The 27,576-nt window shown below is 51.0% G+C and overlaps 3 protein-coding genes across 7 annotated transcripts in view; 2 read left to right on the plus strand and 1 right to left on the minus strand.

Moving 5' to 3' along the window:
* LOC120657364 (protein OPAQUE1) overlaps window positions 1–19,688 on the plus strand; it is a 30,572-nt gene extending 10,884 nt beyond the window's left edge. The window contains exons 17-39 of one of the 3 annotated variants that reach the window (XM_039935665.1): window positions 658–767; window positions 1,076–1,136; window positions 1,660–1,837; window positions 8,205–8,410; window positions 8,498–8,617; window positions 8,931–9,029; window positions 9,657–9,878; window positions 10,416–10,555; window positions 10,635–10,746; window positions 10,940–10,990; window positions 11,082–11,171; window positions 11,321–11,491; window positions 11,590–11,739; window positions 17,243–17,419; window positions 17,511–17,648; window positions 17,763–17,833; window positions 18,203–18,302; window positions 18,457–18,513; window positions 18,607–18,663; window positions 18,744–18,824; window positions 18,896–18,978; window positions 19,094–19,239; window positions 19,398–19,688. In XM_039935665.1, coding sequence (XP_039791599.1) covers window positions 658–767; window positions 1,076–1,136; window positions 1,660–1,837; window positions 8,205–8,410; window positions 8,498–8,617; window positions 8,931–9,029; window positions 9,657–9,878; window positions 10,416–10,555; window positions 10,635–10,746; window positions 10,940–10,990; window positions 11,082–11,171; window positions 11,321–11,491; window positions 11,590–11,739; window positions 17,243–17,419; window positions 17,511–17,648; window positions 17,763–17,833; window positions 18,203–18,302; window positions 18,457–18,513; window positions 18,607–18,663; window positions 18,744–18,824; window positions 18,896–18,978; window positions 19,094–19,232 — 2,613 coding nt within the window. In that variant the 3' untranslated portion in view covers window positions 19,233–19,239; window positions 19,398–19,688. Of the gene's footprint in view, window positions 1–657; window positions 768–1,075; window positions 1,137–1,659; window positions 1,838–8,204; window positions 8,411–8,497; window positions 8,618–8,930; window positions 9,030–9,656; window positions 9,879–10,415; window positions 10,556–10,634; window positions 10,747–10,939; window positions 10,991–11,081; window positions 11,172–11,320; window positions 11,492–11,589; window positions 11,740–17,242; window positions 17,420–17,510; window positions 17,737–17,762; window positions 17,834–18,202; window positions 18,303–18,456; window positions 18,514–18,606; window positions 18,664–18,743; window positions 18,825–18,895; window positions 18,979–19,093 lie in introns of those variants that run through there. The other 2 variants (XM_039935664.1, XR_005668145.1) reach the window with 2 other exon arrangements.
* A 1,235-nt stretch (window positions 19,689–20,923) lies between these two features.
* LOC120657366 (anamorsin homolog) lies at window positions 20,924–23,830 on the plus strand. 3 transcript variants are annotated; one of them, XM_039935669.1, is made up of 8 exons: window positions 20,924–21,065; window positions 21,192–21,333; window positions 22,459–22,619; window positions 22,693–22,755; window positions 22,802–22,961; window positions 23,054–23,190; window positions 23,296–23,370; window positions 23,499–23,825. In XM_039935669.1, exons 2-8 carry the CDS (start codon window positions 21,210–21,212, stop codon window positions 23,535–23,537), a joined length of 759 nt encoding a protein of 252 aa, XP_039791603.1. In that variant the 5' UTR covers window positions 20,924–21,065; window positions 21,192–21,209; the 3' UTR covers window positions 23,538–23,825. The 3 variants fall into 3 exon arrangements, with proteins under 3 accessions (XP_039791603.1, XP_039791601.1, XP_039791602.1); XM_039935667.1 differs by lacking the exon at window positions 22,693–22,755 and having other exon boundaries at window positions 23,499–23,830; XM_039935668.1 differs by lacking the exons at window positions 20,924–21,065; window positions 22,693–22,755 and having other exon boundaries at window positions 21,072–21,333; window positions 23,499–23,830.
* Window positions 23,790–27,181, minus strand: LOC120657365 (serine/threonine-protein kinase RIPK-like). Its single transcript, XM_039935666.1, has 4 exons — window positions 26,452–27,181; window positions 26,207–26,343; window positions 24,802–24,925; window positions 23,790–24,646 (listed from the first exon to the last, which is right to left on the minus strand). Exons 1-4 carry the CDS (start codon window positions 26,960–26,962, stop codon window positions 24,126–24,128), a joined length of 1,293 nt encoding a protein of 430 aa, XP_039791600.1. The 5' UTR covers window positions 26,963–27,181; the 3' UTR covers window positions 23,790–24,125.
* Window positions 27,182–27,576: the final 395 nt, after the last annotated feature.

The following is a 27,576-nucleotide window of genomic DNA, read 5'->3' on the forward strand; positions in this document are numbered from 1 at the left end:
TCACTGAAGCATGGAATACTAAAGCAATATTATAATTTTTCTCATTGTTTTAGTAGTCAGCAAATCTGCCGACGTAGCAGTTTGTTGCTGACCGTCTTGTTTGCTGCTTGCACTAAGCATTGGATATTGTAATTTATTCTTTTTTTTTCTTCGACTTGTACTTTCGTCATTAGATCAATAGGATTATGTGAAACGATTTGTGGTTCTATGCTGACTTAGCCAAATGTTATTGTTGTAATGTTCAATGTCCTACTGATCTTAAACCACCCCAACATTTGATTGGGGTGGGCAGTTTTGGGAAGTAACTAGACCATATTTATGAGATTGCTTGAGATCTATTTATCATGTTTCCACCATTTGTTCTCTAATACCTATAAATTATTATCAAGCTGTTCATCATATACTCCAGAACTAACATACATAGTTTGACCACTAGTTTCTGCTGTTCAGATTTGTAAAATCAAATAAAATGTGTATTTAGATATTCGTAGAAATATTGTTGTAAAAAAATCAAGCTTCCTAGGTTTATACTTATCTTTTGGCTGGTGAGAATTTGTACTTGACTGATGCTTCATTGTTTCTGGTTCTGCATTTTTGGTACATTCATGTTTTTCTAATTGACATTTTCATTGAAATTTTCAATTGGTGGCATGACAGGGTGTCTTAGAGGCTGTCCGTATTAGTCTTGCTGGCTATCCTACCAGAAGGACTTACGCTGAATTTGTTGATCGGTTTGCTGTTCTAGTTCCAGAGTTGATGATTGGAAGGTATCTCCTATATCCCAAATGAAACTAGTTAAGTAGTTATATAAAGAGATGGAAATTTATATAAGTAGTTTGTGCTTGAAATAAGGCTTTTCTGCTAAAAAACTTATTACACTGCGCAGTGCCGTGCAGTGTGGAAAACTGTTCGCATCATCTGACGATTTGTAAATGTTTAATTGAGCAGCACATCGTAGTAATTTCATTTATGATAATAAGTTTGGAGTCTATAAAGACTGTTTATTAAAAAAAAAGAACGATCGTTTATTAATTGCATCACCTTTCTTGATATCATTTTTGTTTTACTTTTGCAGTTATGACGAAAGAACGCTGACAAAGGGAATTCTCGAAAAGATGAAGCTTGATAATTTTCAAGTAATCTGCTCAGCTGAGATTCTATTGTTTCAATGTACTGTGATGATTAGATGACCTAAATGAATCAAACCTGTTTACACAACTGAATCTTTGTATATATCTCCCAAGCCACTGTATAAGGTTTAGGTCTTTTATTTGGAAAAAAATAGCATTGCTCTATTATATAAAACATCCAATTATCCAGAAACCAGAACATGCTATAATTATATTAGGATTTGTTAGTGCTCCATTACTGCCGCTGCTGGGCTATGAACATGTGGAACCTGTTTGCCAGGAGGTTTAGATCTCTTCGTCCTAGTCTTTCCGTTGGTCGTCTTACTATTTGCACTGTGGCATGTGTTCTAGTACTTTGTGTTTTGTTTTGTTATTTAATTTTATTCTGTTCTTCTTAATGAAATGATGCTCAGCTCTCCTGTATGCTTGTGAATTTTTTTCGAAACTGAAGCAATTGATTTGATAATAAGCTTGAGTTGATTGAGAAAGATATTAAAATCATATATTGACATTTTGTTTTACATGATAGCTTGGTAGAACGAAGGTATTCCTTAGGGCTGGTCAAATTGCCATATTAGATCTGTGTCGTGCTGAGGTTTTGGAAAATGCTGCGCGGCACATTCAAGGCCGTTTCAGAACATTTGTCGCACGAAAAGAATTCGTGAAAACAAGGGAGGCATCAATTTCTGTACAAGCATATTGCAGAGGTGAACAAGTGGGCCTATCATATTGCTTTATTGTTTTGTTCTAAAAGTGACATACACAGTCAAATGATGACAGAGAACACTAAAGAGAGTGATTCTTTGCCCTCCAAATGAACTGGAATGGAATATATCATTTTCAATGTCTCAATATAACTGAAAAAATAATGAATGGCCAAGTATAAAAAATGTTAGACTGCAGGCTTCAACAGTACATAAATACAGTCATCCCTATGTCATCCAAATACGTTATCTTCATGATTCAACGTAACTGGGAAATATTAATGGCCAAGTATCAGAAATTTTGACTGCATGCTTCAAACATAACCTATCTTTTGCCACCAGAGATATTTATTGTTAAATGCGGTTGATGGTTGTTAGATTGTTGTAATTCTTGAGAGGTTTGGTTGCATAGAGTGCCAATTATCCCCAAACCCTTGCTACCAAGATAGAATTTCTTTCTCACTGTGGACAATTAATTTCATTTTGTTACTCATGCGTGCAATTTGCATGACTGGCAAACTTATCCTCTGGTTCTTGTAAGCATCCATCATGAATCACAATGAATTTTATAGCTACCCAAAAACTACCAATCTTTGGCCACTAGTGTAGCTTAAGTTAAATGTTTTTTACTATAGTGTTGACTAAGGATAAAAGCCCCCACCCCTCCCACTATAACACCTGGGTTTTATGGTCGGGTTGGCTAACACCCCCCCTCGCAGTCTGAACAACCGACGCAGCGGTGTTCAAGACTGGACAAGATGAGAGTACAAGTAGAGCACAAAAGGGCTAAAACCCCCCCGCAGCTACAACTAGCCACCGGCTACGTTGAGGCTGGATCGAAACTCCGAGAAGGTCGACGAGGGCAGCCCCTTCGTGAAGATGTCAGCAAACTGGGAGGTAGTCGGGACATGGAGTACCCGAACATCGCCGATGGCGACTCTGTCACGCACGAAGTGTAGGTCGATCTCCACGTGCTTCGTCCGCTGATACTGGACGGGGTTGGTGGAGAGATACACGGCGCTGACGTTGTCACAGTAGACGAGCGTGCTCTTGACGAGCGGGCCGTGGAGCTCCGCCAAGAGCTGTCGCAGCCAGGACGCATCCGCCACGCCGTTAGCGACAGCCCGGTACTCCGCCTCGGCACTGGAGCGGGAGACAACCGGCTGCCGCTTGGACGACCAGGAGACCAGGTTGCCGCCCAGGAAGACGGCGTAGCCGGAGGTGGAGCGACGAGTGTCCGGGCAGCCAGCTCAGTCAGCGTCTGTGTAGACCACCAGCTCAGCAGAGGTCGAGCGGTGAAGTACCAGGCCGAGGTCCACAGTGCCACGGACGTATCGGAGGAGACGCTTCAGCGCAGCAAGGTGTGACTCCCGGGGATCATGCATGTAGAGACAGACCTGCTGAACAGCGTAGGTGAGGTCCGGCCTGGTGAAGGTGAGGTACTGCAAAGCGCCGGCCAGACTCCTGTAGGCTGTAGGGTCAGCCACCGGATCACCCAGATCAGCAGACAGCTTCGCCTGAGTGTCGACTGGAGTGGAGCAGGGCTTGCAATCAGTCATCCCAGCCCGCTCCAGAATATCGAGGGCGTATTGCCGCTGGTGCAGAAGAAGACCAGACGGGCGAGGCTCAACAGTGACGCCCAAGAAGTGGAGCTGACCAAGATCCTTTATAGCAAACTCCTTCTGCAGAGAGGAGATGACACTCTGAAGCAACTGCTGACTGGAAGCTGTGAGCACAATGTCATCGACATATAGCAGCAGGTATGCCGTCTCATCTCCACGGCGGTAGATGAAGAGAGACGTGTCAGACTTGGCCTCGGTGAACCCCAGTGTCAGCAAGAACGTGGCGAACCGAGAGTACCAAGCCCGTGGAGCCTGCTTCAGTCCATAGAGAGACCTGTTGAGCCGGCAAACCATATCCGGACGACTCGAATCCACAAATCCCGCAGGCAGAGAGCAGTAAACAGTCTCTGACAAGGTGCCGTGAAGAAATGCATTCTTCACGTCCAGCTGGTGCACAGGCCAAGTGCGCGAGAGCGCAAGCGAGAGGACCGTGCGCACCGTAGCGGGCTTCACGACCGGGCTGAAAGTCTCATCATAGTCCACACCAGGCCGCTGAGTGAACCCCCAGAGAACCCAGCGAGCCTTGTAGCGCTCCAGTGTGCCGTCAGCCCGACGCTTATGCGTCCAGATCCACTTGCCAGTCACCACATTGCAACCAGACGGACGCGGCACGAGGTCCCACGTCTGGTTGGCAAGAAGAGCTGCATACTCCTCTTCCATCGCGCGACGCCAGTGAGGATCCGCCAAGGCGTCGCGGACAGAGGAGGGTACCGGAGAGACCCGCGGCTCTCCCTCGGTAGCGGAGAGAGTCGCGGCCTGGGACGCCATCTGCCGAGTCACCATGGGATGGATATGCCGAGGATCCCGATGGACGACTGGCAGGTGGTACACCTCCGGCTCTGCTCGAGAGGGAGCCGGAGGAGGCGGTGGCGGCGACGGCTCCGGTGTCGGCGTTGTAGGAGCCTCCGGAGCAGGAGGCGACGCCGGTGTCGACGCGGAACGACGCTGGTACACCTGCAACGGCTCAGCGTACCGCCGCGGCACCGAGGTCGGCGCCGAGCGACGCCGGTACACCTGCACCGGCTGAGCGTACCGCGCAGGGGCAGGGGAAGGCACCGGGGCCGCGCGTGGCGCAGCGGGAGACGCCGGGGCCGCGTGCGGCACGACCGGAGGTCCGGGGGCCGCACGTGGCGCGACCGCGGGTACCGGGGCCGCGCTCGCCGCAGCAGGGATCACCGGAAGTGGTGCCGGTGCGCCGGGAAAACCTGTAGGAAAAGGACAGACAGGTAACGGTGGCTGGACCACCGGGTCAGTCGGAAACAGGGACGCCAGCTCGGGATCAGGAGAAGGTGTGGAAGAGGTGGAGTAGGGGAAATCCGACTCGTCGAAGACAACGTGTCGGGAGATCAGAACGCGGCGAGAGGTGAGGTCAAAGCGACGTGTTAGGGTAACACGCACACCCGAAGACCCGAAGGTGGTCGTAGCGAGGAGGGGTACCGAAAAGAGCGTGGTGTGGAGTGGGAGCAGAAGAAGCAGTGGACAGAAGACGGTTGAGCAGGTAGGTGGCGGTGTGGAGGCTCTCAGCCCAGAAGCGCGGGGGAGAGAAGCCTGGATCAGAAGGGTGCGCACGACGTCGTTCGTCGTGCGAATCATCCGCTCAGCCTTGCCGTTCTGAGGAGAGGTATACGGACAAGACATACGCAGCTGAACACCCCGAGACAGGAAGAAAGACCGGGAGGTAGAGTTATCGAACTCCCGCCCGTTGTCACACTGGACGGCCTTAACGGTGAGGCCGAACGGAGTGGACACCCAGGCAAAGAAGTGGAGGAGGGTAGAGAAAGTCTCAGACTTGGCGTGCAAAGGGAAAGTCCAAGAGTAATGAGAAAAATCAACAATGACCAGGTAATATTTATATCCAGACATGCTGAGTACAGGAGATGTCCACAGGTCACAGTGGATGAGATCAAAAGCATGCGCAACATGCGAAGAAGAAGAAGAAAACGGAAGTCTAACATGACGACCTAGCTGGCACGCATGACAGAGGTGCTCAGCAGGAGCCCTAGTACAAGGAACATCTGTACTACGACTAAGCTGAGCCAAAACGTCGCGGTCGGGGTGTCCAAGCCGGCGGTGCCAGGTAGTGGAAGAAGCCGTCACGGAAAAAGCAGTAGACGAAGAAGAAGCCGAAAGCGGAGGAGCGGAAGCAGGAAGCCGAAGAGTGTAAAGGGGCCCCGGGCTGTCACATCGGAGGAGCGGACGCCGGGAAGCCGAATCCTTCACAGTAAGACCAGAAGAGTCAAATTCAATAGAACAGGAGTTGTCAGTAGTAAACTGGCGAATGGAAAGAAGGTTGTGAACCATCTGAGGAGCAACAAGAACATTAGGAAGACGATGAGCAGAGCCCACGGCGGTGACAGGAAGACAAGACCCATCACCAACCATGATAGAAGAAGGACAAGAGGGGTGTGGGGGTCGGACAGAAGAGAGGATACCAGCATCGGGAGTGGTGTGGAACGAGGCACCCGAGTCGGCGATTCACTCGGTGCTGGTCGGCGGCGACAGTCCCATGGTGCTGAAGGACTGCGCCAGAGCGGCCTGATCCCACCCACCAGGCCAGGTCGGCGGCTGGCTGGGCTGAGCGGGCGGGGTCCAGGACGGCGCGAAGAGAGGAGCAACGCCAGTGAACATGGCCGCCGGCTGGAGCTGAGGACGAGGCGCCCCTCCCGGACCCTGGAACGGCCACATCGAGATGCGCCCTGACCATGGGTTGCTGAAGGATGGCCAGGGCGTACCTCCAGCGGCAGGGGCAGGTATGGGAGCCGGAGCCGGTGTCGGCGTGCCCCGACGGCCCCCACCCGTACCGGTGCTCCCAGAAGCAGGGCCACCAGTGCCACTACCACCACCCCGTCGCCGGCGACGTCCACGGCCCCCCCTCCTCCGGTCTGCCCGGCGGGAGGAGCACCGAGGGAGGTGGCAGGAGCAGCTGAGGAGGCCGGTGGAGCAGCAACGAGCGCGGCTGGGGTGGGCGAGGACGATCCGGGGTGGGTGATCTCCTCGAGGGCGAGGTCGTCCCGGACTTGTAGGAAGGTGGGGAAGGGCCTCTGGCGGGCGATCCAGCCCTTCAGGTGGTCGTAGGTGCTGCTCAGTCCCCGTAGGACATTGAGCACCAAGACCCGATCGGACACTGGATCCCCGAGGTCGTGAAGAGCATCGGCCATGCTCTTCATCCGCCGGCAGTACTCACCGACGGAGAGGTCCCCCTGCACGAAGGTGCGGAAGGTGGCGTCGAGCTGGAGGGCGCGGTACTCGGCGTTGCCGAGGAACTGCCCCTCGAGCGCCACCCAGGCCTGCCGTGCGGTGCCGCCGTGTGTCCTGACGAGGTCCTGAAGATCCAGGACAGGGCGACGCTGTCGAGGCGCAGCCACGCCACGTCCCGCGCCTCGATCGGCGAGTCGACGAGGACGTGGTCGTCGAGGGCGTAGCGGCGGAGGGTGAAGAGGACCTGGTCCCGCCAGCGGCCGTAGGAGGAGGACGCGGGGTCGAGGAGGACGGAGACCAGGGCCCTGATGTTCTGGACGCCGGCTGCCTGGAGGTGGAGCTGGGCGACCATGGGGTCGGTCGGGTCGTACCGAGCTCCAGATCCAGCTGGCAGGGCCTGGTGGGTGGAGGAGGCGCCGTGCTCGGGGTCGGCTGGTTGGCCGGAGGAGATGCGGAGGTAGCGCTCCGCCTCGGCGACCCGGAGAGCGAGGGCATCGGCCGTGGCGCGCTCGCGCTCCCAGGTGAGGGCTGCCACACGGACCCGCTCCTGGGCCGCCGAAGCCTCCGACTTGGCGGCGAGGAGGGCCGCGGCGAGGGCGGCGTCGGCCTGCTGCCCACGGAAAGCGGCGGCGGAGAGCGGCGCATCCGCGGGGGCCATCTCGAGGCCCAACCACGCGGGATCGAGCGCGGCGGCGTCGGCGGTGGCAGCCTGCTTGCCCGCAGCGATCGCGGCGCGGTGGGCCGCAGCGGCCGCGGCCGCGGCGGCCGCATCACCGGCCAGAGGCTGCAGCATGGGCTGCAGGGGGCCTAGAGCACCCCCCACGCCCCCTGCGGCCGTTCCCCCTGTGCCAGCACCAGCAGGGGCGTCGGCGGCGGCAGCAGGGGCGCGCTGGGAAGCAGGGGCGGCGTCCGCGGCTCCCCCGCACCCCCTGCGCCCGCACTCGCAGCGGCGGTGGCAGGGGTCGGCAGGTCGGGATCTGGGCCGGGAGGAGGATGCGGTCCGCCCGCGCCGGGAGGGCCCGCGCCGGCGGCTGCGGCCATCGCGACCGCGGCGTAGGGCGGCCGCGGGCCTCCCAGGGCGCGCAGCGCGGCTGCAGCAGAGGAGGGGAGGGTCCAGGCGGCGGCGGCGGCACCCAGCGCGCCCGGCGCAGCACCCCCCGCGCCCAGAGCAGAGGAGGGAGGGAAGGCCCAGAGCGCCATGAGCCGGCGGCGGCGGGCACCAGGGAGCCGGCGGCTGGAAAAACAGAGGAAGTGTGAAACCCTAACCTAGGCTATTGATACCATAATGACAGGAATTATTAGTGCATTCCTCCAACCCTAGATGGGTGGGTATATATAGATCCTATACATGGGCCTCTAGATGGGCCTCTATACACATGGGCTCAATATACTCCAACATATAGAAAAATATATTGATTGAACTGGAGGTTGATAGTTTATTTGTTGGGGAAGAGTCTATCCTTCACATTTTAGGATTGATCATCTTGAGTTCTCTGTTAAGAATGGATGCTCTTATACTAAATTGCTAATGCAGTCTGTTTGCTAATTAGGCTGTTTGGCAAGGAAGATGTATGCGATCAGACGAGAAACAGCTGCAGCTGTAATTGTTCAGAAGTATGTCCGAAGATGGCTGCTACGCCGAGCTCACCTGCAAGCATGTTTGGCAGCTTTGCTTATTCAGTCTTATGTTCGAGGGTGTATCACTCGCCGCTATTTCTCAGCCATTAGGGAGCATAAGGCTGCCACAGTGATACAGGTGCCCCTCTCTAAATGAAATTGTACCCAACATATGGGATGTTGTAGACTTGTAGTTGGATTTATTTACCATATTGGCACACTGCAGTCTACATGGAGAAGGCGGAAGGTTGTAATGCTTTTCCAGCATTACAGGCAAGCCACAGTGGCAATTCAGTGTGCTTGGAGACAAAAGCTTGCAAGAAGGGAGCTACGGAGACTTAAAATGGTAATACGGTTTCTATCCCATATCTTCTTAGGCTGATTCTATGTGAAGCAATTTAGTCCATATTTTCTTGGCGCTTTCCAAACTTAAAGCTTTTTGCACAGCAAAGCTCTATAAATGAAGGGAACCTGCATTGAGTATTTGCAATCTTTTTCCTATTTTCTTTAGATATTATTGTATATCTTTTCTTTATTCCTCCAAGTTTCTATAGTATTTATTTTCCAACTTTCTATCCTTGTATGCTCTAGTAGCCTGGATGGAATCTCCTCTCCTCTCCTGTGATTGTTCTGTAATGGGAATACTCTTTATGTGATAGGCTGCAAATGAAGCTGGCGCGTTGCGTGAGGCAAAGAATAAGCTTGAGAAAAAGATGGACGATCTTGCTTTAAGACTTACCCTTGAAAGGAGACTGCGGGTAGGTATTATGTGCCACTTCATTGCATTAGTCTTAACATTACATGTTGTATTCTTCTACTGTGTCACGGTATTTGATGGTTGTTCTTGTTTGTGCTGATATTCGGCCAGTTATTTTTTTTATAAGCATTTGAAGCTTGCTACGTCCTGTCAGATACATTAGTAATATGAACTGATGGGAAGGGCTTCTACTTCACCTTGTGAAAATCTGGGAAGTATGTAAAGAGGGAAAGAAACTTGGGAACTGATATAGTGGCAGAAATAAATAGTACAAGGCTTCTAATGGGGTTTTGAAACATCGTTTTTGTCAATTTTATTTCCAAAAATTGTACAAAGTGAAATAAAAATATTGGAGGCAGTATCTGAACCCTGGTTGAAATCAATCCTTGGATTGTATTATAAAATTACGCATCTCTAGATGGCCCAAGTTTATCTACATAAGTATTACCAGTTTCAGGCCTTTAAATTGGTTAGTTTTGCAAATTTTTGGAAAGTTTTTCTTACATTAGATTTGATTTTCTGGTAGAAACGTGAGTTGCTACAGCAATTACTACTGTAATTTTCCTTGATTTGATTTGTTATAATGTTTGTTTTTATATTCATCTGGTGACTGAACTTTCAAATGCAGGCTGCCAGTGAAGAGTCAAAGTCATCAGAAATATTGAAGCGTGACAAAATAATTGAATCATTAAGCGCAGAATGTGCTGCTGCTAAGTCAGCTGCCCAAATTGAACATGACAAAAATTTGTTGCTCCAGAGGCAGTTGGACGATTCTTTGAGAGAGATCACGCTGTTGCAGAGTAAAAGAATTATGACCACAGAAGCAGAAAAAGAAAACTCCAACCTAAAGGTTTTATAATTTCTATCATCTTCACATTCTATAATCAAAAGAATTGCTTCCACCGATCTAGGGCACTACATAGTTGTGGCATTTGCTGAAGCTCGCTGTGAAGCTGACACTTGTCTAAAGGACACTAAAAATTTAGGGTGTGTTAGAGCAAATGCCAGACTTGTGATGTTATAGAGTAAGTTTGCCATGATCATGAATATGCTTGGTTGGCCTCTGTTTTCTATTGTTTTCTTTTGGCATCCTTTCATTCATTTAAGATGGAGTAGATAAACTTTTTGATATAACATAGTAGATAAACTTGCTTGGGTTTCATCTCTAGCCCACCCCAACTTGCTTGGGAAAAAAAAGGCTATGTTGTTGTTGTTGTATAGTAGATAAACTTTATGATATAACATAGTCCCTAAGGAAGTAAGCTGATGCTTGCTGCTGCACTTTTCCAGCGGGCAGCATGCTCTGTTACTTACAGTTATGTCCTTTTGGGCCTGGACATATCCCTTTATTGTACTTTTGCTGAAGCATCTCTTTTACATTTTACAGAATTTAGTCGAATCATTATCTGTGAAAAACTCAATACTGGAGAAAGAACTTAATGTGGCTCGTAAAAGTAGTGATGATACAATGGAGAAATTGAAGGATGTGGAGGGAAAATGCAACCATCTACAGCAAAATTTGGACAAGTATGTATTTGGTGTTCTCATCTGTATCTAAAACTGCAGGATACTCGAAACAATACGTACCATGGTTTTGTGATTTCAGATTGCAGGAGAAACTCACTAATTTGGAAAACGAAAATCATGTCCTAAGACAGAAGGCATTTAATACACCAACAATGAACAATCTAGTTGTAGCTCCAAAGACATTATCTGAGGTGATTTTTTTGTTACCCTTTCCCAGTTAAATGCTTTTGTTGTCGACAACACTGCCTTGAAATACTATTAGAGCTGACATGTGGTGCCTGACTCTACTCATTTTTCTTATTGATATTTTAACCCTCTGTTTGATTTCAAACCTAGCCACGATATCTTTCTTGTTTATTTCACTGACATGATTTTTGGATGCAGAAATTTGCTGCATCAACCGGGCTTCCCAAGTGTGAGTCGAAGAGTACATTTGTAAGTTTATTCATTTGTTTCAGCTTGGATATCACAATCATTCAAATTCTTGTCTGGAAGCTTTAATCTAACAGAAGTAATAAAATTGTAGGAAAGCCCAACACCAACAAAATATCTGGCTCCTCTTACACAGACTTTGACTGGATCGCGGAGATCAAGGTTGCCTGTTGAAAGGCATGAGGTAGATTTGTCTGTGGTAGACTTTCAGATATAGCTGTGCCTTCATATTCTTGTTCAGTTGATGCCTGCTCAGATAATATTTTATTAGGGACCATTGGTGTTATTTAAAGAATCTCAGGTATCTCAATATTTTTCTATTGTTTCATGCAGGAAAATCATGAAATTTTGTTAAGATGCATCAAAGAAAATTTAGGCTTTAAAGATGGCAAACCAGTTGCAGCCTGCATCATTTACAAATGCCTTTTACACTGGCGTGCTTTTGAATCAGAGAGGACTGCTATATTTGATCATGTAATTGAGGCCATAAATGATGTCGTAAAGGTGAAATAATTTGAACCCATATATTTTTCTGTTTGCATGAGGTGGGTGTGGGTTCTCAAGATAACAATTTGGAAATTTCTGTTTTGGTTTTTATGCAGGGGGAGGAAGCTGATGGGAGATTACCTTATTGGTTGTCCAATACTTCTGCATTGCTATGCCTTCTGCAGAGGAATCTGCGGTCAAATGGATTATTTGCTACACCATCTCGTCGGTCTGGAGCTCTAGGGCTAGGCGGGAAGCTAGTGCAAGTAAGGAATCCAAACATGTCTGTTATCATTTCTATTCTTATTGAATCCATCCTGGTCACAGAATGTAATTGTTTTGTACATTGACATAGTCCCCAAAACACAATTCAGACATGAAATATCTATCATAATATAAAGCTATTCAAAACAGTTTCAGATGTTCAATTGTTACATACAAAATTTCACTGATGGCTAGCATTTAGATATGTTGGTGTATATTGAGCCCATGTATAGAGGCCCATCTAGAGGCCCATGTATAGGAACTATATATCCCACCATTCTAGAGTTTGGAGGGATTGAAGCCATTATTCTCTCCTACATGGTATCAATCGCCTAGGTTTCCTCTCTCCAGCCGCCGCCGCCGCCATGGCTGGCTCCCCTCTCCTTCCTCTCCTCTGCTGCTGGATCCGCCGCGCCGGCCCCTGGCGTTGCTCTTCCGCCCCTTGCTCCTCTCCCGGCCGCCGCATCCTTCCGTGCGACGCCGGCCGCCGCCCTGGGCAGTCCTTTGCCGCTCCTGGCGCCCTCGCGTGCCGCCGTCGCCCATGGACGGGGTCAGGAGGGAGCGGATCGCTGCCCGACGCCTGCGGCCGACCCGCATGCGACCGCCCTTCTCCGTGTGACGCCGGCCGCCGCCCTGGGCGGTCCGCCTGCGGCCGACCCGCACGCGGCCGCCCTTCTCCGCGCGACGCCGCCCGCCGCCCTGGGCGGCCCTTCGCCGCTCCTGGCGCACTCGCGCGTCGCCGTCGCGCTGCCCTTCCCTGCGCCCTCTGCCGCCGCCGCCGCCCTGGCCATCCTGGAGCCAGTGGGCGCCGCCGCAGCGGGGGCCTCGGGCGCCGCCGCGGGCAACGCGCTGCAGGCCGTCACCGCCCAGGGCCCCCTGCCCGCCGCCGCCGCAGCAGCCGCAGCCGTCGATCCGGCCGCCCTGCGGGCCGCGGCGCAGCAGCTGCAGGGATTCCCCCTGTGGGCGCCGCCCCTGCTGCTGCCCCTACTGCCGGTGCGGGCGCTCCTCCTCCCTACCGCGGGCTGGGCATGCCCCCCGCGGACGCTCTAGGCGCCGCCGCGGGCTGGAGCTCCTACGGCGCCCGGCGCCGCCCCTGCTACCACGCTTGAGCGCGCGCAGGAGGTGCTGTGGGACCTCGAGGCCAAACTCGTCGCGGCCAAGCTCGTCCAGGCCGTCGCGCACGCCGCGCAGGCCGCCGTCTCCCTCGCCGCCGCGCGCGCCGCACATGCTGCCTCAGGCGCGTGGCTGCAGCCCCGGCCGCCGGATCCGCCTTCCCCGGGGCCCCTGGCGCCGCCCTTGCTGCCAGACCCTCCCGTGCACGCGCCCGCGCTCGCGACGGCCGCGATGGCCATGGCGCGCGTGCCTGTGCCCGTGCCCGCGTGGCCTGCGTTCGGTATGCCTCCCGCGGTCGCGCCGTTCTGGACCCCGCCCGCTCAGCCCAGCCAGCAGCCGACCTGGGGGGGCCCCTGGCGCAGACCTTCAGCGCCATGGGGGCGGACGCCGCTGGTCAGAACCGAGTGGATCACCGACTCGGGTGCCTCTTTCCACACCACCCCAGAAGCCGGTATCCTCTCTTCTGTCCGAATCTCACACCCCTCTTGTCATTCTTCCATCATGGTTGGTGATGAGTCTTGATTTCCTGTCACCGCCGTCGGTTCCGCTCCTGGTTCTTTTCGTCTTCCCAATGTTCTTGTTTCTCCTCTGATGGTTCATAACATTCTTTCCATTCGTCAGTTTACAGCTGACAACTCTTGTTCAATCGAATTTGACTCTTTTTGCCTCACTGTAAAGGATTCGGCCTCCCGGCGTCCGCTCCTCCGGTGTGACAGCACGGGGCCCTTTACACCCTTCGCCTTTCGTCTTCCGCTGCACCACTCTCGCCTTCTTCGTCTACCGCTTTTGCCGCGACGCCGTCTTCCACCACCTGGCACCGTCGTCTTGGTCACCCTGGCCGCGACGTTCTAGCTCAGCTCGGTCGTAGTACCGATGTTCCTGGTACTAGGCCTCCTGCTGAGCACCTCTGCCATGCGTGCCAGCTTGGTCGTCATGTTCGGCTTTCTTTTTCCTCTTCTTCTTCGCATGTGACGCATGCCTTCGATCTTGTTCACTGCGACCTGTGGACCTATCCTGTTCTCAGCCTCTCTGGCTACAAATACTATCTGGTGGTGGTCGATGATTTCTCACACTTACTCTTGGACTTTCCCTTTGCGCGCCAAGTCTGAGATCTTCTCCACCCTCCTCTACTTCTTTGTCTGGGTGTCCACTCAGTTCGGCCTCACCATTAAGGTCGTCCAGTGTGACAACGGGCGTGAGTTTGACAACTCCACCTCCCATTCTTTCTTCCTCTCTCGGGGTGTTCAGCTGCGTATGTCTTGTCCGTATACCTCTCCCCAGAACGGCAAGGCTGAGCGGATGATTCGCACGACGAACGACGTCGTGCGCACCCTTCTGATCCAGGCCTCTCTGCCCCCGCGCTTCTGGGCCGAGGGCCTCCACACCGCCACCTACTTGATTAACCGTCTTCCGTCCACTGCTTCCCCTGCTCCCACTCCACACCACGCTTTCTTCGGTACCCCTCCTCGCTACGACCACCTTCGGGTCTTCGGGTGTGCGTGTTACCCTAACACCTCCGCCATTGCTCCTCACAAGCTGGCGCCCGCTCGACTCGTGTGTTTCTTGGTACTCCCCTGACCACAAGAGGTACCGATGCTTTGATTTCACCTCTCGCCGCGTCCTGATCTCCCGACACGTCGTGTTTGACGAGTCGGACTTCCCCTACTCCACCTCCTCCACGCCTTCCCCTGACTCCGAGTTGGAGTCGCTGTTTCCGACTGACCCGGTGGTTCAGCCACCTTTACCCGTCTGTCCTTTCCCTGCAGGTTTTCCCGATGCACCGGCACTGCTTCCGGTGACCCCTGCTGCGCCCAGCGCAGCCCCGGTGCCCGCCGTCGCGCCACGCGCGGCCCCAGGACCTCCTGTCATGCCGTGCGGCCCCGGGGTCTCCTGATATGCCACGCGCAGCCCCGGTGCCTCCTGCACCTGCGCGGCACGCTCAGCCGGTGCAGGTGTACCAGCGTCGTTCGACGCCGACACCGGCGCCGCCTCCGCTCCGGAGGCTCTTGCGATGCCTACACCAGAGCCGTCGCCGCCGCCGCCAACACCGACTCGCTCTCGAGTCGAGCCGGAGGTGTACCACCCGCCAGTCGTCCATCGGGATCCTCGGCATATCCATCCCATGGTGACTCGTCGGATGGCGTCTCAGGCCGCGACTCTTCGCCACCGAGGGGGAGCCGCGGGTCTCTTCGGTACCCTCCTCTGTCTGCGACGCCTTGGCGGACCCTCACTGGCGTCGCGCGATGTAAGAGGAGTACGCGGCTCTTCTCGCTAACCAGACATGGGACCTCGTGCCGCGTCCGTCTGGTGGTAATGTGGTCACAGGCTGGATCTGAACGCATAAGCGTCGGGCTGACGGCACACTGGAGCGCTACAAGGCTCGCTGGGTTCTCCGGGGTTTCACCCAGCGGCCTGGTGTGGACTATGATGAGACCTTCAGTCCAGTGGGGAAGCCCGCTACGGTGCGCACGGTCCTCTCGCTTGCACTCTCTCGCTCTTGGCCTGTGCACCAGCTGGATGTGAAGAATGCCTTTTTTCATGCCACTCTGTCAGAGACAGTCTACTGCAGTCAGCCAACAGGATTTGTGGACTCGAGTCGTCCGGATATGGTCTGCCGGCTCAACAAGTCCCTCTATGGTCTGAAGCAGGCTCCTCGAGTTTGGTACTCTCGGTTCGCCATGTTCTTGCTGACTATGGGGTTCACTGAGGCCAAGGCTGACACTTCTCTATTCATCTACCGCCGTAGGGATGAGACTGCCTACCTGCTGCTCTATGTTGATGATATTGTGCTCACCGCCTCCAGTCAGCAGTTGCTTGAGCGCGTCATCTCCTCTCTGCAACGGGAGTTTACTATGAAGGATATTGGTCAGCTCCACCACTTCTTGAGCGTTACTGTTGAGACTCGTCCATCTGGCCTGTTCCTTCACCAGCGGCAGTATGCACTCGACATTCTGGAGCGGGCTGGGATGACTGATTGCAAGCCATGCTCCACTCCTGTCGATACTCAGCGAAGCTGTCTGCTAATCTGGGTGAGCCCGTGGCTGATCCTACTGCCTACCGGAGCCTTACCGGTGCCTTGCAGTACCTCACCTTCACCCGGCCGGATCTCACCTATGCCGTTCAGCAGGTCTGTCTTCACATGCATGATCCCCGGGAGTCTCACTTTGCTGCACTGAAGCGTCTCCTCCGCTACGTCCGGGACACTGCTGGCTTCGGTTTGGTTCTTCACCGCTCTCCCACCTCGGAGCTGGTGGTCTACACCGACGCTGACTGGGCTGGCTGCCCGGACACTCGCCGCTCCACTTCCGGCTACGCCGTCTTCCTGGGCGGCAACCTGGTCTCCTGGTCGTCCAAGCGGCAGCCGGTTGTCTCCCGCTCCAGTGCCGAGGCGGAGTACCGGGCTGTCGCTAACGGTGTGGCGGAGGCGTCCTGGCTACGACAGCTCTTGGCGGAGCTCCACAGCCCGCTCGCCAAGAGCACGCTCGTCTACTGCGACAACGTCAGCGCCGTGTATCTCTCCACCAACCCCGTTCAGCATCAGTGGACGAAGCATGTGGAGATCGACTTGCACTTCGTGCGCGACAGGGTCGCCGTCGGCGATGTTCGGGTACTCCATGTCCCGACCATCTCCCAGTTTGCCGACATCTTCACCAAGGGACTACCCTCCTCGATCTTCTCAGAGTTTCGCTCCAGTCTCAACGTAACAGGTGGCTAGTTGTGGCTGCAGGGGGGTGTTTGCCCTTTGTACTTTCTTGTTGTCCAGTCTTGAACACCGCTGCGCCGGTAGTTCAGACTGCAGGGGGGTGTTGGTGTATATTGAGCCCATGTATAGAGGCCCATGTATAGGAATTATATATCCCACCCTTCTAGGGTTTGGAGGGATTGAAGCCATTATTCTCTCCTACAAGATAGTTTGAGTTTGACTACATACAGAAAAAGATGGTTTGACTGCATACAACCTAGTATGTGGTTTTATGACTGAGGGAGTATACCACAATGCTCTTTTGACTGCCATTTTCGTATGAAGGGAGCATACCCAGAGCTTAAAGCTCCCACAGAAGGTGGGTGGGTGTTGGGGGTCTGAGGAAGGCAATTTCTATGTAGCCTTACCCTTGCTCATGCCATACGTAGATTGAGAGTTGCTTTGCTTCCAATTGTTGATGGGAATTTCTTGTCTAGTTGAAAAACCAGAACGACAAATGCTAACATTTATACTTGCTTGAAATATTACCTTTCGTAGCATTTTTTAACTGGTGCACAAACGTAGTTGTATACAGTTTAATTTGAGTACTGGGCAATATTAGTAGCTTGATGATTTTCTACAGAAATTGTGTATGAATAGACTTGATTTTGCTTTCTGACTGGAATAACAACACTTTATGTTTCTTTCAGACGCTGAGGTCTCCTTCAAAGCTTGTAGGCCGCAGTGATTCTCTGCCACAAGTGGATGCGCGGTATCCAGCCATACTATTCAAACAGCAGCTTACTGCATGTGTCGAAAAGATCTTTGGGCAGCTCAGAGATAATCTGAAAAAGGAAATATCACCTCTTCTTAATGTTTGCATCCAGGTATATGATTGTTTCTTCAATTTAGTAATAACAACTGCATTGGTCAATTGTATCTTATCATCTTATGGCAACTCTCTGTGATTACATGCAGGCTCCAAAGTCAACACGTGGGCAACCTGGAAAAGCATCCAAGTCACCTGGGGTTGGTGCCCAGCCGGCATCAAATTCTAACTGGGACAACATTGTCAATTTCCTTGACTTGCTTATGGATTCATTGCGAGAAAATTATGTAAGCCTTATTATTGTCCTCTGAGAAAGGATTGATCTTTCGCAAACGTCATCAAAGAGGCATTGATAGCCTTTATTGCCTTGTCCAAGTGAGTCTAATATCAGTTTGCTGCAGGTGCCATCCTTCTTTATTCGTAAACTTATCACACAATTATTCTCATTCATCAATATACAATTGTTTAACAGGTAATTTCTCCATCTCAGAAACTTGGTAATAGGTATATATGCATTATAACGTGCAAACAGTGTGGCCATGCTAGCCATTGAATGTCTAGGAATGAATTACTGGGAATATCTATATCATTTTACAACAACCAGAATTTTTCAATGAATAATATAATTCTATTTCCATCTTTGTTAAATTTGCAAATTATTGAATATTGGAGAGAAGGGCCTGCTTATTTTTGAAGTAATGTACTACTTGTTGAAGGTTATGGGTCATGGGATGTATACACTGCCGGATACATGCTTGTTCTAATACGGCTGGAATAAAATATGAAGGAAAATAACTACTTCCATTTCATGAATATACTGACAGCGATTTTCTTTTGTCAGTCTTCTTCTCCGGCGTGAATGTTGTACATTCTCCAATGGGGAATACGTGAAAGCTGGGCTATCCTTGTTGGAGAAATGGATTACTGATGTCACAGAGGAGGTAAGTGTCTGTGTCATATTTACATTCTTATCCTTCTGTTATTAAGCCCTGTTGGAACTGGTTTTGCTTGGCATATCCAAACTTAAGATTCTTCTTTACTAAGAGTATTGGATAGCATCGTTCAGTTTTCTTCAAAAGTTTATATCCATTTCAGTTTGCGGGGACATCTTGGCATGAGCTAAATTATATCAGACAAGCTGTTGGTTTTTTGGTAATTCATTCTGCAAGCTGGCTACCCCCCCCCCCCCTCTTATTTGTTGGTTGTTTTATGTCATTGGCTATTCTCACTAATTACATGACGCAGGTTATACACCAAAAAAGAAAAAAGACACTTGAGGAGATCAGACAAGATCTTTGCCCGGTATGAAATGTATATCTATGGCAGACTAGTAATTTCTGAGCGATTGTGTTAACTAGTAATTGCTCTGGTGCTTCATGTAGTCCTTGAGTGTTCGCCAAATCTACAGGATATGCTCGATGTACTGGGATGACAAATACAATACCCAAGGCATATCAAACGAGGTATGTCCTTTTGGCTCAACTTTACACTTTTCTGGGATTCATGCATTTCTGAAAAGATTAAGATTTGGTAGGTGGTTGCTGCAATGCGGGAGATGGTCAACAAGGATACCCAGAATCTTGTGTCAAATTCTTTTTTGTTGGATGATGACTTAAGGTAGGGAAAATATTTCCAAACAGTAGATGCTTTGCTAGGCCAGATATTTGCTAATGTGGAACAGACTAGAGTGGTTTGCTATTTTGCACTAACATCTGATGCTTGCTTGCTACAGTGTACCATTCTCTACCGAGGATCTGTCCATGGCTATCCCGGCAATGGATTATGCTGACGTCGATCTTCCAGAATCTCTTCAGCACTATACAACAGTACAGTTTCTACTCAGACAGCAGGACCCACAGCCTGTCCAATAGAATGAATCACTGCGTTCGGCTGGTCTCTAGCCTCCAGCTCCTACAGTATTTCTCTCTCACATCACTCCAACTCCAGCCTCCAGCCACCAGTCAAGTCACAGTATTTTTATCTCACATCACTCCAGCTCCAGCCTCCAGCTCCAGCCTGCCGAACACGGTGATTTGTTGGTAAGGCTGCCTTGAAGATTTGTTGGTCCCTAGGTTTTTATGGGGTTACATCCATCTGCGATGTTGTATTGTTGTTTAGGTGCCTTGACAGGCTAAGGGGAGTGGATTTTTTCTAAGTTATTAAAAGCAACAATTGTTGCGAGATGCCAAATTATGGGCTTCCACTCCTCTTAGCTATATAGTTTTTTTTAATGGCTCTTAGCTATATAGTTCGTTGTACAGGGATTGTTGTAAGAACTGTTCGCACTGGCCCAAAATGAGTACATCCGGAAAATTGAGCAGTGCGCATGACCGATAGTGCTGACGCGGCCCACCCGGGCAACATTATTTGTTTGATCTAAAGGGATAGTGCTGACTCCCTGAAACGGATATTTATGTAGTTATATCTTAGTTCTCAACTACACAGTAGGACGGCACGATAATCTTCACTTCCCTTTATTCTCCGGTGCATGCCATTAAAAAGTAGGGGAAAAATGACTTTTTTTTCCTTCAAAAACAGAGGGAATACAATTTATTCTCGGTTATTCAGTGTCGGATATAATAACCAGAAAAATGAATCAACGGAATGCCCCTCCCTCCCTCTTCTCCCTGCCGCGGAGACCATGCCGGACGGATGGTTTGCCTGTGCACTTCCCGTACGCGGCCATCGACCCGGAGAAGCACGTGTACATGGGCCCTCGACTCGCGCGGACGGGCGCCGGCAAGACGGCGGCGCTGATATCCTTCATCACCTCCTACAGTCTACTCCCTCGCCAACCCGTCCCGCCAGCTCCGCATCTACTCCACGCGCACCGTGGGGTATGTAGGCACCGCGGTATGGGTTTGGAGAAAATCCGTCCGCAGGCAGTCCATGGGTTGAGGAAAATCCGTCCGTAGGTACATCACTCGGGTTTCGGACGGATTTTGGATGCTCTCGCGAATGTAGCAACAGATATAAAATACACAAATTCATCAATTTAAATAGTCAAGCAACATATTTTCATAAGTAATAAGGGCAAGCTAACTTATTCAAAGTAACACATAACAATTCAGCACAGCAGCAACATCATAATCCACAATTAAGTGTAGACGAGAGTGTGGAGTTATGGTTCCGGTGCTCATTTTACAATTAGGATGTTAGGCTGTGTGGAATCTCAAACCTGCACTCGCACCCGTGGGTTTGAAACCCGCGGATACCTGCATCCGTGGGTGGAATTGTCATACCTAGTCATATGGAGAAGACCCTCGTCGAGCTCCGCCTCCTCCTCCCCAACCTACCCCATTGCGCCTCCCACTTCCTCCTCGTGCTCGGCCTCTCCTCCCGCAGGGACCGAGCGGTTTTCATCATGGGCTGTGCGAGCGAGGCTCGCCGACGGCAGCGGACTCGTCGGCTTCTCCGAGCCGGCCCGGAATATTTGCAGAATGACCCCCTGAACTAGGGATCATTTTGTAAATATTTGGGACTGGTAATTTTCAAAACACCCCCTAAATAGGATTGTGATTAATAATCGCCCAATCTAGGGACTTAGATGTAAAATTCGGATAAATAGGTACATAAACCCAATTTCGCTTCCACCAGGTTTTTTTTTTGAAGATGTGGTGGGACTTCGGCTATGGCCAAAACCCAATTTCGCTTCCACCAGGGTTTTCACCGCCGCTCCCGTCGGATCCGCTCCCTTGTCTCAGGTATGATGACTTGAATCCGCGTCGTGGGCAGCAAAAAATGTGTAGCTGTATTGTTATTCGATCGCGTCTGTCGGAGTGAATTCGTGTTCATCGTCTCCGCTCTGGGTTCTTGGTTGCGGTTTGTAGGTGCCTTAATCTGACTCCATGGCTTCGGCGCTCGCCTTGACGGACGAGGTGGCGGTTCCGATCCGGGCGGTGGGGGATCTGGCCGCAGCCGCCGATGTCTCGCGCGAGGAGGTGGCCGTCATCACCCAGTGCGCTTCGCTCGGTTGGTATCTCGCCCCCCACTTTTTTTTGATAAAGCTCGAAGTTCGTGAGTGGATTGTATGGATTCAGAAACCGATCGATTATCACCCCTCTCCCTGGTCCCTGGATGTTTGAAATAGCGTGCCTTGTTGTATGATTTTGTTGCAAGGGGTGCTCCTTCACCAATCAAATTTGTAATGCACGTTGGGTTCTTAGGATTTCATACATTAATTGCAATTAGGTCATCAGCTATACTTGTGTGAGTATTGTGGAACTGCAGGCAAGAGGCACTGATTTGGGATATATGTAATGACTAGTGATGTGAAGGCGAAGTTAGTTGATCCTATCTTTTTGGTCTGTAATGTTTATTCCAGTGGTATCTCTGCTTTCTATTGCTTAGAAGGGAACTTTTACTCACGTAACAGGGGGACCTGTTATGTAACAGAAAAATGAATTCGTATTTCTGAGGATTGCATTTTTACCCAATTTGGGAATCTGCATCGCTCCCAAAGTTGCAATAATTGAATCCATGGATATCCCTCGGAAACTTGTTCAGAGTTGAAGGTTTCTTTGTAGTTTCTAACCTGATGGCTCATGCATTTTCTATCGATCGTTCACACGCAATGGAAGACAGGAGGGAAATTGAAAAGGAGTTCATATATACAGACCAACCTGTTAGCAAGGCATTGTTTAGCATGTTTGCGTATATTGTGTGGGCCTGCGCCCTGGCTTCTATAGCTGGCGGGCCACTGGTTTGGTTAGAGAGATAGGAGATCAGTTGGGCTCTGTTTCTATAAACCCCGATCTCCTCACCCCTATATATTGTACATCTATCTCTCAATCAATTCAATCCAATATCTCACGCAATCTCCATTGCTTTCACAACCAGACGAGAAATCTGGGGTAATGATATGTGAAAAGGAATCGATTTCTTAGCCACTGATGCTTCACGGCTGTGAATTTGAGCAGGTGTCTTTTTGCATGCATAAGCTAGGCTAGTATCTCAAATTTTGGGAAGCCATATTCAATTATTAATTGATGTTCAGTTTTGATTTGTGTTATGCTTCGGTGTCCTGAACTAATTAATGTATGAACTTTTTTTTTAATCATGAACCTGTTATCTAACTATTGTGTTGACATGGAATAGTTGGGAAGTTGCCTTTTGATGATGGTTCAGTTGGCGCTGTTCTTGCTGTTGTAAAGAATGTGGAAAGCTTGAGGGAACAGTTGGTTGCTGAAATTTGCCGGGTTCTGAAAGCTGGCGGAAGAGTACTGGTGCAGAGCTCTGCACCTTCCTCCAGTCAGAAGGTAACTTATTTGAATATATCTTACTAACAACCTTCCTGTGTTTTATTTCTAATTTTATGTTTGTCTCTGTCAGCCAAACACTGATATTGAACGCAAGCTACTGATGGCCCAAATTTATGCATTACAGCGTGTTAATGTTGTTGTGCAGGATTTAATTTTGACGTAACTTTAACCACTCATAGGTTAAGGCAAAGAAGGCCAGCTGGAGCATGGGTTCTTCTTTCCCCCTTAAGAAAGCAAAAAAGGCCCTTCCTAAGATTCAAATTGATGATGACTCAGAACTTATTGATGAAGACAGCCTCTTGTCTGAGGAGGACCTGAAGAAACCACAACTTCCAGTTGGTACAGTCATAAAACCGTTGGACCTATTTTGACATTTGTCAATATATTCAATTTAAGTTTAGGTTCCAAAAGTCCCTCTTGTGTTTCACCAGTTGGGGATTGTGAAGTGAGGGCATCAAGGAAGGCATGCAAGAACTGTACTTGTGGCAGGGCTGAGGCTGAGGCAAAGGTAGAGAAGCTAGAGCTCACTGCCGAGCAGATCAATAATCCTCAGTCGGCTTGTGGCAGTGTAAGTATTGCTTCTAGAATTACAGTTCCATTAGCGCTTTCTTGTGGAGGATCCATTCCTCATCGTTATATTTCCTCTAGTGATGTCTGTGAATGATTCTTGCAGTGTGGGTTGGGTGATGCATTCCGGTGCGGCACCTGTCCGTACAGAGGTCTGCCCCCATTCAAGCCTGGCGAGAAGGTAACAGTTTATAGTTTTATCCTTCCTTCCCTAAATTCTAGATAATCGAGGACATCAAAGATGTCAATTGTACTCTGGATACTGATTTGTCATGCCGGATGCTCACTACTTATTTCTCTAATTGGCAGGTTTCCTTGTCTGGCAACTTCCTTGCCGCAGACATATGATGGTATCAGATACAACTATACAAGTGAACGTCGGCAAGAACAGGAGAGAAAGATTACCTTTATCAATTTGTCCGCTTGTTTGGACGTCACGTTGGTGGTTAAGTGGTGATTCTCACTGGAAGAACAAATGAATTTGAAGTAGCCCTGTTGGCCTATGTGCGCGTGTGGCAGATTGAGCAATGCGCATCACGGATAATATGCATAACTGAGGCCGGCAGCATTTGTTTGACCTGAAGTGATGAGATACATATCTGCGTAATGATCTTACTTCTCAACTGAACATAGTAACACAATGATCTTATCTTCCTATATTCTCCGGAAGCTAGAGTTGGCAGTGCATGCCAAAAAGGTAAAGGAAAAAAGGACATCCTTTCTTCCTAAAAATAGCTAGAATACAATTTGTTCTCGGTTATCCACAGCAGGATATAACCAAGAAGAAAAAAATGAATCAACGAACAATTTAAGCTTGCACCTTGCTGACACTAACTATATACACTTCACAATTTGATCAGGAAGAAATGCACAGGCTAACACCCATTGCATCCAATCCAAGTAAGTTGATCAGTTGGTGCCTGCTCCGTCGCGCACTCACGCGCCCCTGTCCCTGCTCTGCTTCGGCGAGGAGCTCTTGCGCCCCGCCACCGAGCTCTCGTACCGTTGGTTCCCCGCCGGCAGCTCGCCCTCGGCGTGCACCGCCGACGCGAGGCACTTCTTCCTGGCTGCCGCCGCCACCTCCGCCTCACCGGCCTTCCCGTCGTCGGCCGGGACCGTGTAGACGAAGGGCCCCACGGGCACGTCGGCGCACACGGCGAGCAGCGGCTCGAGCGCGTCCACGACGTCGCGCATGGTGGGGCGCGACTTGGGCACGCTGTGCAGGCAGCGGTAGGCGACCATGGCGGCCTTGTGCGCGGCCTTGCCGGAGTACTGGCCGTCGAGGCTGGGGTCCATCACCCGGTGCAGCCGCTCCGGGTGGCGCAGGTACGGGCGCGCCCAGTCCACCAGGTTCTGCTCCCGCCCGCGCCGCCGCCTGTCCACGCTGCGCCGCCCCGTCAGCAGCTCCAGCAGCACCACGCCGAAGCTGTACACGTCGCTCTTCGCCGTCAGGTGCCCTGCGTATCGTTATCGTAGTAGCACACGCTGTCAGTTTCACTCTGATCGTGATTCGTGGCCAGGTACCCCCACTAATAAGTAGTACAGTGATTAATTAACGACGTGCTCGCCGCACGGTTAATACTAATAATCGATTAATTAACGACGTGCATACCGGTGAGGATGTACTCCGGGGCGGCGTAGCCGTGGGTCCCCATGACGCGGGTGGTGACGTGGGTGTCGTCGCCCTGCGGGCCCTCCTTGGCCAGGCCGAAGTCTGACAGCTTTGCCGTGTAGTCCTGCCAGAGTACAGACATAATCTTGGGTCAGTTCACGCAATGTTCATCCTGACATATTTGCTTCGACCGTTATCCTACTAGATAGATAGTGTACGTGTCAGGTCGACGCGTATCGTGTTTGCTAATTCTAGTACGTTTGGTACGTTGTTTCCGTGTCAAAATTCGATGCTTGCGCGCATTTTACTAGTCTGGGAAAAGTACGCATGGATCGTCTCTCGATTGCCCATTTTTGAGGTTCGTCTCAAGTTTCAAGAGTCGAGAAGAGTGTTAGGTTAGCCAATACTAGCAGTATTGTACGTGGTTGGAGCTAGCTAGTACCATACCAAGGTCTATCCCATCTATCTAGGCTAAGACAAGGCAACAACCAATTTTGTATCGTCGCCCGGCCGGGATGCACCAACTAACCGGAAAAGTACGTTTCTTGCCTGCTTAGAATAATGACCGGGACATTAATGATTTTGTTGTCAGATTCGGTAGGAGAAGTAAACAAATCAGAAAAGAACACCTATTTCTCAATTACTAATTTGATGGGTTCATTCCCAGGTATTTTACTTATGATTTATTTTATTTTAAGTAAGTTGGCGGCCACAACTAATAAGATAATTAATAGCTGTCTCCATGACTTCATAAAGAGTTTCATGGTATTAAATGATATATCACATTATCAATTTTGTTGACGTGGCGAGGAGAGAGAAGAAAGGAGTTTCAGACTAGTTTCATGGCACAGTTACCTTGATGGAGAACTAGGTAACTGGGACAGATAGATTTCATGGTAATGAAACTCTACTCACGTCTCATGAAACTGCCTCATTCTATCTTCTTACCATGTCTGCAAAATTAATTATGTAGCTTAAAATTTAATGTCATGAAACTCTCCATGAAATCTCCATAGAGACTAGAGCCTCATAGAATGAGAGAGGAGTATTACCTAGTCCACAATTTTTTTTAACTGTGGTGGCACGAAAATGTGCACTGAGATTGGTCTAAGAGCATTATCATGGAAGTCCTCTCGCTTAGACAGATGTACAACACATCAACAGAGATTGGCCAACTGGTTGATTGAAAATTAAACGTGGTGGCATGGCATCGTCTAGTACCAGTACTAGTTAGTTCCAGCCTCCAGGTAGCGTCGGCACAGAGACAGGAGGAATTCCTTGGGATTAAACCAAAGCTAATTAACCCGGAGAATTGGTCGTAGTTATTACTAACGAAGAAGAAGAGATTAACCGGAGACTTGCAGTGAGTAAGACCAGGCAGCATCATGCATGTGCACGCACTCACCGCGTCGAGCAGGATGTTGGAGGCCTTGAAGTCGCGGTAGATCACCGGCGTTTCGGCCTCGTGCAGGAACGCCAGCCCCTTGGCCGCGCCCACCGCAATCTTGAGCCGCGTGCACCACGGCAGGCTCGACAGCAGATCTGCACCATCCACAATCACACACTCGTGTCCATCAGCGACATTCATTCCCCAAGGTGCATGTAACAGTAGTTGGCGATCGATCGTGGCAGCAAGTAATGATAGCTTACTCTTGAAGAGGTGGTGCTCGAGGCTGCCCCTGGCCATGTACTCGTAGACGAGCATCCTCTGCTCGTCCTGGCAGCCGTACCCGATGAGCTTCACCAGATGCGGATGGCTCAGCATCCCCAGGTACACCACCTCCGCCAGCCACTCGCGGTGCCCCTGCGGCCCGTCGGCGTCGAGGTACTTGACGGCGACGTGCTGCGGCGGGAGCTCCCCGGGCCGGAGCCGCTCGTCGAGGAAGCCCTTGTACACGGGGCCGAACCCGCCCTCGCCGATGAAGTGGCTGCTGGAGAAGTTGCGCGTCGCGGACCGGAGCTCCGCCAGGGTGAAGGCGTGCAGCCCCGAGGAGGCCAGCGTCCGCGACAGGTCGTCCGGCGACAGCGACCGCAGCCGCGCCGTCGCGCTCCGCATCCGCCGCACCGCCTTCTTCTCCCTCGTCGCCCGCGTCTCGTCGCCGCTCTCGCTCCCGGCCCCCGCCGGCTCCGAGGCCACGAAGCAGCGGAACAGCATCCTCATGGTGACTAGCTAGTTAATGATGATTAGCTTCGCTCGCTCCCTCGCTCGGCCGGCCGCCTTCCTTCTTCTTCTTCCTGCTTCTTCGCCGGCGAGACTGGTGGCGCGCTGCAGTTCTTGACGCGATCGATCGATCGATCGAGTGCAACTGATCACTGCTGCTTCTTCCGGTGCATGCAGTTGAGTTCTTGGCGCGTGCTATCGAGTTGGATCGGATGGTTTGACACGAGGGGTCGGGGGTGCGGGGTTATATAGCAGGTGGGGGACGGCCGGACGGGCGCGGTTCCTGGGGACGGGTGGCCTCGGCTCGGCGCGGCCCGGTTGACCGGATCCGGCGGATGGAGGGTGGCGACGGTGTCACGGTGAAGGACTGGGCTCGGCGACGGTGAGTCCTGAGGAGGTCCGTATGGGTTAGTAGTTAAACGGAGACTGGGACTTGGTACTATTCTTTACGGATGATGAAGGTGAATGCGACTTTGCTATAGGAAAATCGCCATTGCCGACGTGCACACAAGAAAAATCAACGATCTGTTTTTGGCGTCCATTTGAAAAATGATTGTACACACATGTAAAAGGCGAGGAAACATACAATGGGTCGGGGAAGATGCTATTTTTAG

This window comes from Panicum virgatum, chromosome 1N (genome assembly GCF_016808335.1).
Source record: "Panicum virgatum strain AP13 chromosome 1N, P.virgatum_v5, whole genome shotgun sequence".
Taxonomy (NCBI): Eukaryota; Viridiplantae; Streptophyta; class Magnoliopsida; order Poales; family Poaceae; genus Panicum; species Panicum virgatum.

Bases quoted from the DNA above. Each gene is read 5' to 3' on its own strand.
- LOC120657366 (XM_039935669.1), top strand. From the start codon at position 21,210: ATGGCTTCGGCGCTCGCCTTGACGGACGAGGTGGCGGTTCCGATCCGG. The intron at 22,756-22,801 runs GTTGTTGTGCAG...AACCACTCATAG, and splicing joins ATGCATTACAGCGTGTTAAT to GTTAAGGCAAAGAAGGCCAG. The intron at 23,371-23,498 runs GTAACAGTTTAT...TCTAATTGGCAG, and splicing joins CATTCAAGCCTGGCGAGAAG to GTTTCCTTGTCTGGCAACTT.
- LOC120657365 (XM_039935666.1), bottom strand. From the start codon at position 26,962: ATGAGGATGCTGTTCCGCTGCTTCGTGGCCTCGGAGCCGGCGGGGGCC. The intron at 26,344-26,451 runs GTAAGCTATCAT...TGGATGGTGCAG, and splicing joins CGAGCACCACCTCTTCAAGA to ATCTGCTGTCGAGCCTGCCG. The intron at 24,926-26,206 runs GTGAGTGCGTGC...GTACTCTGGCAG, and splicing joins CCAACATCCTGCTCGACGCG to GACTACACGGCAAAGCTGTC.